Here is a 12,809-nt window from a genome sequence, read left to right as displayed (position 1 = left end):
ATACCAGAAAGATGTTTACTTGTGTTTTATTGATATGCAAAGGCATTTGATTGTGTGGATCATGACAAATTATGGATAACATTGAGAAGAGTGGGAATTCCCGAACACTTGATTATACTCATGAGGAACCTGTACATTGACCAGGAAGCTGTCATTCAAACGGACAAGGGGACACTACATGGTTTAAAATCAAGAAGGGAGTGTGTCAGGGTAGTATCCTTTCCCCACATGTATTAAATCTATATGCTGAGCAAATAATCAGAGAACCTTGACTGTATGAAGAAAAATGTGGCATCAGGATTGGAGGAAGAATCATTGACAACCTGAGATACCCTGATGATACAACTTTGCTTGCTGAAAATGAGTATGACTTGAGGCACTTACTGATGAAGACTGAGGAACACAGTCTGCAGTATAGATTACATGTCAATATAAAGAAAACAAAAATCCTCACAACTGGACCAATAAGCAGCATCACGATAAATGGAGAAAAGATTGAGGTTGACAAAGAATTCACGTTGCTTGATACTACAATTGACGCCAATGGAAGCAGCAGTCAGGACATTAGACAATGTGTAGCACTGGGCAGGTTGGCTGTGAAGGAAATCTTTCAAGTGCTGAGGAGCAAGGATGTCTCCTTGAGGACTGAGATGCACCTGACACAAGCTATGATATTTCCAATTGCCTCGTATGCATGTGAGAGCTGGACAATGAATAAGGAAGACCAAAGAAGAGTTGATGCTTTTGAATTGTAGTGCTGGAGAAGAATGCTGAAAGTACCATAGACTGCTAAAAGAACTCACAGATCTGTCCTGGGGGAAGTGTACACAAAATACTCCTTGGAAGCAAGTATGGCCAGACTTCATCTCACCTACTTTGGTCATGTTGTCAGAAGGGACCATTCCCTGGAGAAGGATGTCATGCTTGGTAAGGTAGAGGGTCAACGAAGGAGGGGAAGGCCTTCAACGAGATGGACTGATACAGTGGCTGAGACTATGGGCTTAAGTATAGCAAGGATCATGGAGCTGGTGTAGGATCGGGCAGTGTTTTATTCTGCTGTGCATGGGGTCACAATGAGTCAGAAACAACTCAACGGCACCTAACAACAACATCACTACAGAAGTAGATTGCCCAACCTTTTTCCAAGGAATGGCTGGTAGGTTTGAACCGCCAGCTTTCAGGTTACAAGTCAAGTGCCTTAGGCACTACGCTACAAGAGCGCCCTTGCTGGTGATATGATCCTATATATAGAAAACCCAAGAGACTCAGTCAAAAAACTACTGAACCTAACAGAGATTTAGCATAGTGGCAGGATGCAAGATCAACATCCAAAAATCAGCTGGATTCCTCTACATAGGTAAAGAGATTGTTGAAAAAGAAACAAGGAAATCATTACTATTACAATAGTGTGATGTAGTAAATCACATTGTGTGGCTTTTGCAGCTATAAATCTTTGTAAACTCTGTGGTGAAATTTGCCATGAGTAATTGAGTAGCTTCTGATTGTTAAAGTTATCCGCTTGGGCTATTTCTATTGGAAGCAGCACACAGTAATTTTCTGGGAAGTTCTCTCTCTCTCAGGTATATAGAATTCTGCTGTTCAGATTGGTTAGTTTGGCCACTCGGCTAGGCTCAAAAGGAGCTCTCCTAGAGGCAGAAGGGGTCTCTCTGATTGTCAGCTGAGAAAGACGTGCTGCTAAGACAAACACACTCCTGAGAGATGTGAAAGACACACACTGCTGAGAGAGAGATGCGAGAGACATGCACTGCCGAGAAACACTGAGAGACAAACACTGCTGGGAGAGAGACTGTTAACTGAGAAACTGCAGGCTGAGAGAGACTGAGCGTTTTCCTGAACTTGAATTGTAGCCTGTTGCTCTCCTAAGAAACCCCATAATCTGTGCGTTCTCTGTGGCCACTGCAGCGAATTACTGAACGCAGCAGGGAAGTGGTGGGTGCTGTGGGAGGAACAGTTGAAAGGGTTGGTGAAAGGTCTGGAGGGAAGCAGAGTATTTGGTCTCACAGGAATAGGCCTTGGGCTACTAATGGTGATTCTGTCTTCCTCTTGTGGGGTTAGAGGAGGTCAGAAGATGGCACCTCCCCACCCCTTTGGCAAATAGCTACCAAAAAAATAAAATACTTGGGAATAAATCTTACCAGGGACACAAAAGACCTGTACAAAAAAAAAAGTACAAAAAACTTCTTCAAGAAACCATAAGAGATCTACATAAATGCAAGAACATACCATGCTCATGAATAGGAAGATAGAACATTGTGAAAATGTCAACTCTACCCAGAGCAATCTATATATTCAATGCAATCCCAATGCAGATCCCATCAACATTCTTTAAGGATATAGAAAAACCAATCACTAACTTTGGAGGGAAAGGAAAGAGACCTTGGATAAGCAAAGCACTATTAAAGAGGAACAAATAGGAGGTCTCACACTGCTGGATCTCAAAATCTACTACACAGCCACAGTAGTCAAAATTGCCTGGTACCGGTACAATGACAGACACATAAACCAATGGAATAGAATTGAGACTCCAGAAATAGACCCATCAACCTATGGCCAGCTGATCTTTAACAAAGGGCTGAAATCCATTAAATGGGGAAGAGATTGTCTAACAAATGGTGCTGGCAACACTGGAAATCAGTACCTCATCCCATACACAAAAACTAACTCCAGATGGATCAAAGACTTAAATGTGAAACCTAAAACTATAAAGTTCCTCAAGTAAAAACTAGAGGTAAATTTATGGGCCCTGATATATGATATAAATAGACAATCAAGCATAACCCCAAATGCACCAACAGCAGAAGATAAATTAGATAAATGGGACCTTCTAAAAATTAAAATTTTATTTGCTTCCAAACCAAAAACCAAAACCAAACTCCCTGCCATCAATCTGGATTCGACTCATAGCGACCACTCCTTGTGTTTCCAAAGCAGTATCACAATGGAAGTAGATTGCCCAACCTTCCTTCTGAGGAGTGGCTGGTAGGTCTGAACCGTCATCCTTCTGGTTAGCAGTCAAATGCCTTAGGCACTATGCCACCAGAGCTCTTTCCAAAGACTTCTCCAAAGAGGAAAAAGAGAACTTACAGATTTGGAAAAATATATTTGGCAACAACATATGTGACAAGGGACTTATCTCTAAAACTTACAGAAAACTCTTAACACCTCAACAGCACGAAGACAAATAATCCAATTAAAAAATAGGCAGAAGACATGAACAGACACTTCAGCAAACAGGATACTCAGGCAATCAACAAACACATGAAGAAATGCTCACTATCATTACCCATTAGAGAGATGCAAATCAAAATGATGAGATACCATCTTGCTCCAGCACTAGCAGCAAAGTTCAACAAGACAGAAAATAACAAATGCTGATAAGGATGTGGAGAGATTTTGATTCTCATACACTGCTGGTACAACTGGGAAAAGATAGAACCACTGTGGAAAGCAATATGGCAATTCCTTAAAAAGTTGGAATCAGAAATACCATTTGACCCAAGCATTCCATTACTAGGTATATATCCTAAGAAGTGAGAGCCAGGACAAGCACAGATATATATGCACACCCATCACAGCACTATTTACAATAGCACAAAGATGGAAACAACCTGGGTGCCCATTGACAGCAGAATGGATAACCAAACCATAGTACATACATACAATGGAATAGTATGCAACCCTAAAGAATAACGTAAAATCAGCAAAACATCGCATAACATGGATGAACTTAGAGAAAATTATGCTTAGTAAAATAAGTCAATCACAGAAGGACAAATATTATATTAGTCCATTACTGTAAAAAATCAAGGAAAGGTTTATACATGGAAGGAAATTTTCTTTGTTGGTTACCAGTGGTGGCAGGGAGGGGAGGGAACACTGCTAGGCAGGTAGAGACAAGTATTGATTTGGGTGAACAGAAGGGCAATGTACTAAATGTGAATGATCAACACAGTGGCACTGAGGAAGAGGAAGACAAAAAGAGATGCATGGGAGGTATAGACAACAAAGATGAACCCTTTTGTACATACAATACTGCATTGAATTGTCAGTGATGGCAAACATTAATACACAGGTGGATAGAGGGTGGACAGGCTGAATGATTAGGTATGTCCATGCCAGGGGAAGTGTGCCCATGAACATGTATAGGGTTGGCAGACAATGTTTCTACAACTATATTTGTATGTTCTGTAAGAACTTCTAGGTATATACAGTAGAGCTGACGAGGAACAAGGTTATAATCACTTATTGGCCACAGCCAGCTACCCAGGAGTGAGTAGTTGGACCTGTGGGCTCGGGGCCATGTTCACAGAGACATCAAGTTCAACCGGCATAATGTACCACACAAAAACATTGTTCCACATTCTACTTTGGTGAGTAGCAACTGGGATCTTAAAAGCTAGTAAGCAGACATCTAGATGTAACAATGAGTCCTTCCTCATCCAGAACAAAAAAGAAGGAAGAAAACTAAAGATACATGGACACAATTAGACTGGTATACCATGCAATCCTATAAGACTATGAGACTAGAAGAACTAGATGGTGCCTGGCTACCACTGTCAACTAGTCAGAAGGGATCTATGTAGGAGACCCTGAATAGAATGAGAGAACAAATAGAACAAAAACTCAAAATCATAACAACAAAAAAAAAAAAGACCAGGTTTGCTGATCTGATAGACCTGGTGGAACTTCTCAGACTATGGCCCCTCGCTGCCCTTCAGGTCTGGAATTGAACCCACTCCTGTAGCTCTAGCCAAACGAAAGACAGGCATATGAGCTGAACATTTACATTAGGTAGATACACTCCTTGAAGAGATCAATCATGGGAGAATAGAAAGGCTGTGTGTATGCACTGGGAGATGGCTCGGGGGCCAGGAGTGCATAAGCGGGAAGGACACAGGGAAGAGGTGGCTGTGGGGAGGAAGTGGGAGGAGAGCTGTTGCATTCTGGGAGATTACTGTCAATGTCATGAGGCAAAGTCTATGTGAATTTCTATATGGAAGATGAATTTGCTCTGTAAACTTTCACCCAAATCACAATAATTTTTTTTTTTTAAAAAGTATAGATAGATAGATAGATATGCCTGTGTGTATTTATATATATATATGTATGTATGTATGTATATATAAACCTACCATTTTTCGGTAATACACAGAAAGATCCTTCAAAACATCATCACTTAAAACATCAAGAGACCTAAAAAATAGGATAGAAAATTTTATCTTAAGACTCAGTGACTTAATTTGTTTCAGGATTTCCAAGTATTTAAAAATAGTTCATATTTCCTAATAAGTAACAAAGTTATTTTTGAAGCACTGTATATACCAGTTGCTATAAATTCTTTTTGAAAGTAGGTGTGGTTATATATTACCTATTTCAAACAAACAGCAAACAAATTAAGACAACTGTTTTGAATAAACTTAAGCAGCTCTGACTGCTAACCAGAAGGCTGGCAGTTCAAACCCACCAGCCACTCCTCGGAAGGAAGGTTGGGCAATCTAATTCCATAGTGATACTGCCTCGGAAACCCAAGGAGGGGTCGCTGAGTTGGGTCCGCCTTGATGGCAAATAACAACAACAACAATGTGTACGTAAAGAAAGAATCTTTTCTTTTGGAACAAAATACTGAAGTATTCATTTTCTGACCTTCATTTTCCACAAATTATAATAATTAACAAAAAAACCCAAATATTGTATTGATAGAACAATGGCCTAAATATGAGGATACCTGAATTCTATCTAGGATTAGCATTGATATCAATTACCTACATATGCAACTGTGAGCAACTCACTTTATCTCTATGTTGTTGTTGTTATGTGCCGTCGAGTCAGACCTGACTCATAGTGACCCCTCCTTGAGTTTCCGAGGCAGTATCACTACAGAAGTAGATTGCCCCATCTTCCTTCCAAGAAGTGGCTGGTGGGTTTGAACCACCAGCCTTCTAGTTAGCAGTCAAGTGCCTTAGGCACTACGCTACCAGAGCTCCTAAAAGAGAGGCCCAGCTACCTGGCAGGGAGCGGCTGGTGGGTTTGAACCGCCAGCCTTGGGTGTGGCAGCTGACTGCCTGAGGCCCTGAGGCCATCTCTATAAGCCATAATACCTCCACATGTGAAAAGACATTTGGACTAGACTGGCTGTTTTCAAGGTACATTTCAAGAACTCTCAGATTCCAAAGAGGTACTTTAAGAATCAATAAAAATTTAAATCAAAGTTTATATATAAGGATTAACTGAATTAGAATATTGCCGGGCACACAGTATGCACTAAATATTAGTGATTCTTACTGCTATTAAAACAAAATACAGGAAAAAAATCTGGATGGTGAGGTATTGACTGGTACTGTTACTCTAAAACCCAAAAACCCACTGCTGTTGAGTGGATTCCAACTAAGAACTCAATTTCTGTGTTTACAGCCTCATTTTCTTCCTAGTAGCTTTACAATAACTGAATTAATAGAATTCTGTCCTTACATTAAAATATAGATGTTTTAAAATTTATTTCATAAAAAATTTCACTGCTAAAAACGTATGAAAACCATAGGACTCAATTTCCAAGTTCCTTCTAATTCTAAAAAGTCTATGACTCCCCAATTATTTTTTAAAAAAACTCACTGCCTTCAAGACAATTCTGACTCATATAGTGACACTATAGGACAGAGTAGGACTGCTATATAGGGTTTCCAAGGCTGTAATCCTTATGGAAGCAGACTGCCATGTCTTTCTCACGTGGAGTGGTTGTTCGGTTCAAATTGTCAACCTTTTATTAGCAGCTAAGTGTTCAACCATTGTTTCACCAGAGCTCCTCCTAAATCATCAGCCTTTATCAAATTCTTTGCATCCTGATGAACATCAAGGTAATGTGGAATATTAACTAATGAAACAAGACATGCGTACTTAGCTGATTTTTATCTAAAATATGTCATTTTTAAAATAAGGAACATTTTATAACAAATTGATTTCTAAGCCAAGGTCTCAACACATACATTAGCTTGGTACAAACTGAAGAAATTAAATTTTTCAGGCCATCCATTTGAAGCCTAAGTCTGATCAAAGAATCAATGTATACTATAAAAAATGCCTTACAGAGAATAAATACAAAGAATAAAACGATCAACCAGTAACAAATTTTCTACATGCTTAAATGAAAAGTAGTTAAGTACTAGTTTAATTAGTATTACACATAGCTTCCAAAAATCAAGGCAACAATTACGTAGCTACATATTAGCCTAAACAATATTATGCATTCATATAAAAACCACACTTGTCATAATACTGATCCATAATATTTTGACTACCAATTAAGATCCACTGAAAACAAGAATTTTGTTAGTTTTGTCCAATGTTGTATCCTAGGACTGGGAACCAAACCAAAATTAAACTCACTGCCATCGAGTTAATTCTGACTCATAGAGACCCCCACTGGGTTTCCAAGGCTGTAAATCCTTATGGAAGCACACTGCCTCATCTTTCTTCCATGGAATGGCTCGTGGGTTTAAACTAGCAACCTTTGGTTTGCAGCCAAATGCCTTAAACACTAAACCATCAGAGCTCCTAGCACTGGGAACAGTGTCTGGCATATAGTAGGCACTCAAATATTTGTGAAATGATTGAATCCTTTACTTTCTTCATTTTCTACATAGCTAGAATTTATCACTATTCACTTTTTAAATTACTAACATATATGTATTACATATAAATATATGCTTTTGTAAGTTATATAATACATGAACTTAACTTACCTTGCTTCAAGTAAAGCTGCCATATTCAGTCCTATAAACTGTAAACAAGACAGTTTCAATTGTTCAGCATTATACATTGCTGCAAATTCAAGCAGCATAGCAGCATTTTTAAGGGTAACTAAAAAGGAAGAAGAGATTTGTAAAAATGAAATGAAAAGCATGTTACTATAGTCAATGAAATATACTTATTTCTAAGGTTTTCAGGTTTAGAAAACTAAAAGTAGTTTCTTAACAAAAGTAACTTGTACTGGGGCAAAGACAGGACTCATTTTCTATCACAATATGCCAAAGTGATTTTAAATGGCTGGTATAAAAAAAAATAAAGTATGTACATACACACAAAAATTCTAAGGAAAAAAAAAAGGCAATACAGCAAGCAAGGGCATTACAGTGTCACTTAAAACAAACAAGAACTGACACTCTTCCACTTAACATTTTCTGAGTATTTGAAACTTTCATTGATGAATAACTTTCCTTTTTATTGATGTACCACAGAATAATTATTCTCTCTTCTATAAAACTAAAAACAACTCCTAAAATTAAGAGAAACTGATGAAATAATTCTACAAGATTAATACTAGAGTATGCTATCAGAATTTGAGGCTGTATTTATGTATATAAACATAAATACACTGCACATTTTAAAAAATAAGTCCATCTAAATTATACCATAAAATTATTCATGTCAGTGAAGAAGTGGGCATCCTTGGCAGAAGATTCTGGGTTCAGTTCCAGTCCTAGTAGATAATCTTACATATAAAGTGTTCCTTTTTGCCAGACACTCTCCCAGCTAGCATGTAACTTTGGCCTTCTCTAATCATTTTCTTACTTACTCAGAATTCTAGCCGGTGGCACAGTGAATTACTTGGAATGGCTCTTCTAGCCATGGTCTATGTGACTCACACCAGATTACTGGATGAACTACGTAAACATAAGGTGCTTGTGGCCCAACAAGGGGATTGGAAAGCTTTTAGTAATGTATGTAAGGTACATGGCACCCTTGTGTAGGTGGGGCCATGGAAATAAGGTATATGAAACCCTACTGTTGGGATTAGTCAGTTTTGTCATTCCACTAGGCTTAAAGTGAGCCCTCCTAGAGACAGAAGGGACAATCTCATTGCCAACAAGAGAGAACAGCTAGAGGTGGAGTGGAGTGCATCCTTGCACTCAAGACACTTGCAATGGACCTCCTTGGCAGACAGACTGTCTGAGAAACCCAGCTGAGAGACAGCAAAGAGAGGCAGCAGCAGAGGCAGCAAACTGAGAGATTGGCATGAGACAGAAGAGTGGGCTTGCCAAACCACAGAGCAAGAAAGCTGAGTGCCTTTGGGCAGAAGGCTTGCTGCTGGAGTGGGGTCCACCTGGGAGCACCCCTCACCAGAGCTAAAAGAGCTTTCTAACACTTGTCCGAGCAGCACAGAGGCCAGGATGAGAGGCCAAGGACCAAAGGTGTGCTTGTTGGCATGGGAGGGACGAGGCTGTCCTGATAGAAGAATCATATCCTGAATGTTCCTGAACCTGAAATGTAATCTATTACTTCCCTTTACATCATAATAATGAGAGTTGTCTGTGAGTTCTGCGTGGCCACTGCAACAAATTATTTAACCCAGCAGAGAAGTAGAGTATGATTTGGGAGGGATGGTTGGTGTCAGAATTGCTAAAAAGACTAGAGGTTAGTAACATGTCTGATCTCATAGGAATCAGCCTTGGGCTGATGCTGCTGATGGAGATTTTCTTTCCCTCTGGTGAAGTTAGAGGAGATCAGAGGACACTGCCCCCATGCCCTTTCGTATAGCCGAAAGATGAGCACTACTGTTTTCTGTACCCAGATGGCTCCATTCTCTTTTCTTTCTACCTCATAACTCTGTCCAAGGCTGCAAGTATAGTTAATAATGAACTTCTGACCAACTCCTGAATAACCTAAAGATTCAGCTAACAGTGAATCCAAGGTCTCACATCTCACAGAAATGATAAAATTGTATAACAGGAAAAGAATTTTAGAGTTGTTCAGTTAGGAAGAAGGATCTACATGTACATTGTGCAAAACTCAAAGTGGAACTTCTGTTGAGTCCTTCTCTTGCTAGGTTCTAGAGATTAAGCATTCTATTAAGTAAAAGCAACTGTGCAGCAGGGGACAAAATACAATATCCAAGGGCATCCAGGAAATTCAATTGAACTGAAAATACCACCTATATATATCTTTTATTCCTATTGTTTGTGATCTCCTTTATTTTAAAATATTTCCCTTTTCTTGCTTAAAAGGAGATCAGTGCCCTTATTTTTGACAAGTAAAAAGAATATAGTCCAAAGAGCTCAAGAAAAGTGAATAAATAAGACTACAGAGCCAAGGGCATTTTAACCACAGTATTACCAGGGGTCCTTTAAAGAGGAATAGAGGAAGGGAAAAGAACATTTAAAGACTACTAATAACAACCTCAAATACGATTTTAAAAACATTCCTATAGAGTTGAAAATCAAAAGATGGGGAAAACATGACCAATGTAGTTGAGAATGAATTAGTTTCGACAATTAAATGAATTTGGGCATAAAGAACCAAATTACAAAGAAAACAAAACTTTGAGTTCCAAAGTTGAGTGTTCAAGAGGATAGTCATACTAATGAACAAAGCAGAAATATATTTTGAGAGGAAAAAAAGGTGTTTGGTTCAGGTATCTTAATGGAATAGCTTTATGAAAATTCCAGTAAGCAGTTAGAAAGGGGTAGCTGAAACTAGGGTTATATAGATATATTTCTGCTTTTAAACTCTCCACCTTCAAGTTCCCAAATAAATTTGAGAGTGTCTTTATCACTCAAGGTTTTGTGATATTTCAATAAATATTAACAACCTATTTCAATTCGAAGATGCACATATTTTTGGTAGTAACATCTCTGAAATAAAATGTACTTATAAATTCACTGCTAAAAACAGTGAACAAATGATGCCATGTGATAGTTTGAATATTTTGACATATTCTGAGTACAAAAAAATAATGGTATGTTTTACCATAAATAACATCTTAAAGTCAGTAAAATACAGTAACCCTAGACCAAGCTAAAAATCTACCAATATTGTAATTTAATAATACTCACGTTTTTCAGTTAATGCTACTTCACAAATCTCTTTCAATCGAGTTATGAGAAACTGATCAGCCACCACAAGAACACTACAAATAAAATCCACATTTTGAGATTCTAAAAAAAAAAAAAAAAGTATTACTACTATTTCATAAACATCAAACCTAGGGGAACAAATGAAATAACTTAGACACTAGAAAAGAGAGAACTGTGATGATTATTTCTAAATGTTGACCTGGTAGCTATGACAAACAGTAGTAACATCAAAATATTTCTACCTTTTAGATAGAAAGCCAGGTAAAAACTATACCAAAATGCTCTGGCTCACACCAGGACCACAAAATGGCCAAGTAGAGTTGATCTTTGTAGTCCACTAGACTACAAGAATGCCTAACTTGTTTTACAATCTCTCCTGGTAAACATTTTTCAAGACAATAAATAGATGGGAAAGACAAATCTCAGCATCACACTTAAAAAGTGTGTGTGTGTAAAATAATGCTCATAGGATATTTTTTAATTTAAAACAAACTTGCTCATCTAATAGTATTTCTGTTTTTATACTATCTTGTTACTGTGTTAAGGAGCTCTGGTAGTGTAGTGCCTAAGGCATCTGACTGCTAACCTGGAGGCTGGCAGTTCAAACCCACCAATCACTCCCCAGAAGGAAGACTGGGCAATCTACTTCTGTAAAGATTTACCGCCTCGGGAACCCAAAAGGGGCTATTATGAGTCAGAATCAACTTTTACGGCAATGAGTTTGGTTTTGTTTGGTTACTGTAGGTGCTCTTGAGTCAATTTTTGACTCACAGCAACCCCATGTGACAGAGCAGAACTGCCCTATAGGGTTTTCAGGGCTGTAATCTGTATTGAAGCAGATTACCAGCTCTTTCCTGTGGAGCTGCTAAGTGGGTATGAGCCTCCAAATTTTTGGTTAGCAGTCAAGTGCTTAAACATTACACAACAAGGGCTCCTTTTCCTGCTTTTTTTTTTTTTTTTTTAAACTATACCCACTACCATCAAGGTGATTCTGACTCATAGCGACCCCATGGGGTTTCCAAGTCTGTAAATCTTTACAGAAGCAGACTGCCTTGTCTTTCTCCCATGGAGCAGCTAGTGGGTTCAAACTGTCAATCTTCTGGTCAGCAGCCAAATGCCTTAGCCACAGCATAACCCTTAATCTGAAATAACTTTCTTGGCAGTAGGTACTACTAATAGAGTTAGATCCTGCTCCTGAGCCACTCCCAACGTAGCAGGGCAATTAGAAAAACAATAATGTGGATAGAAAGGAAAGGGAGTGGGGAAAAAGTAAAAAAGGAAGCAAACAAAAAAAAAATGAAGTAGAAAATGTTGTTAAAGGGAGTTCCGGCAAGATGGCAGACTAGGCAGAAAGACTGCACAGACCCTCTTCAACAAAGAAAAGGGAAACCAATAAACACAGACACAGAAGATAATCCTGGACCCCTGAACCTTGAAGGGAAGGATACAGAAGTGGACTAAAACCCAACTAGCAGAAGAATTTGCATGAAAATACCAAAAACAGAGACATATGGAGCTGCAGTCTGGCAGCAATCTTGAGCAATACTGACAGCACAGACAGCTTGCAGATTCCCAAGTGCTGGCAGGACTTAAGAATTAACCTAAAAATCAGCCCTGCTAGCCAGGGACTGCACAGAGGACTACTCTGGTGGCTGAGGAATAAACAGAGAAGGTGAAGAGAAAGGCAGGCTGAGCTATGGACTTTTTACAGTCCAGAGGGTGCCACCATTTGGAATGTTAGAAAGCAGCTTGACTATTTTGGATATTTAAAGAAACAGTGCTCTGGCAGATTCCTGGAGCTTAAGAACACGTTCTGCTTTCCAGCAACCCCAAGAACCCTCTGGACCTGCAAGACTGAACAGGTACCACATTCCTCTTGTTACTCTTATACCCCAAACCCGCTTGGTGAACGGAGGTGCAGCCATTCCCCACTCCCACCTA

The 12,809-nt window shown here is 38.9% G+C and overlaps 1 protein-coding gene across 1 annotated transcript in view; it reads right to left on the bottom strand.

The window, feature by feature from the left end:
- IBTK (inhibitor of Bruton tyrosine kinase) overlaps nt 1-12,809 on the bottom strand; it is a 171,931-nt gene that overhangs the window by 97,858 nt on the left and 61,264 nt on the right. Inside the window, exons 16-18 of the mRNA XM_042782244.1 lie at nt 10,848-10,949; nt 7,758-7,875; nt 5,154-5,214 (exon numbers count right to left, since the gene is read on the bottom strand). Of these exons, the coding sequence (XP_042638178.1) occupies nt 5,154-5,214; nt 7,758-7,875; nt 10,848-10,949 (281 nt within the window). The remainder of the gene's footprint in view (nt 1-5,153; nt 5,215-7,757; nt 7,876-10,847; nt 10,950-12,809) is intronic.

Source organism: Orycteropus afer, unplaced genomic scaffold, assembly GCF_000298275.1.
Source record: "Orycteropus afer afer isolate SDZICR_OR568_19922 unplaced genomic scaffold, OryAfe1.0 scaffold00011, whole genome shotgun sequence".
NCBI lineage: Eukaryota > Metazoa > Chordata > Mammalia > Tubulidentata > Orycteropodidae > Orycteropus > Orycteropus afer.
Note: the sequence above shows the minus strand (reverse complement) of the source record. Positions and strands in the feature narration are given on the sequence as shown.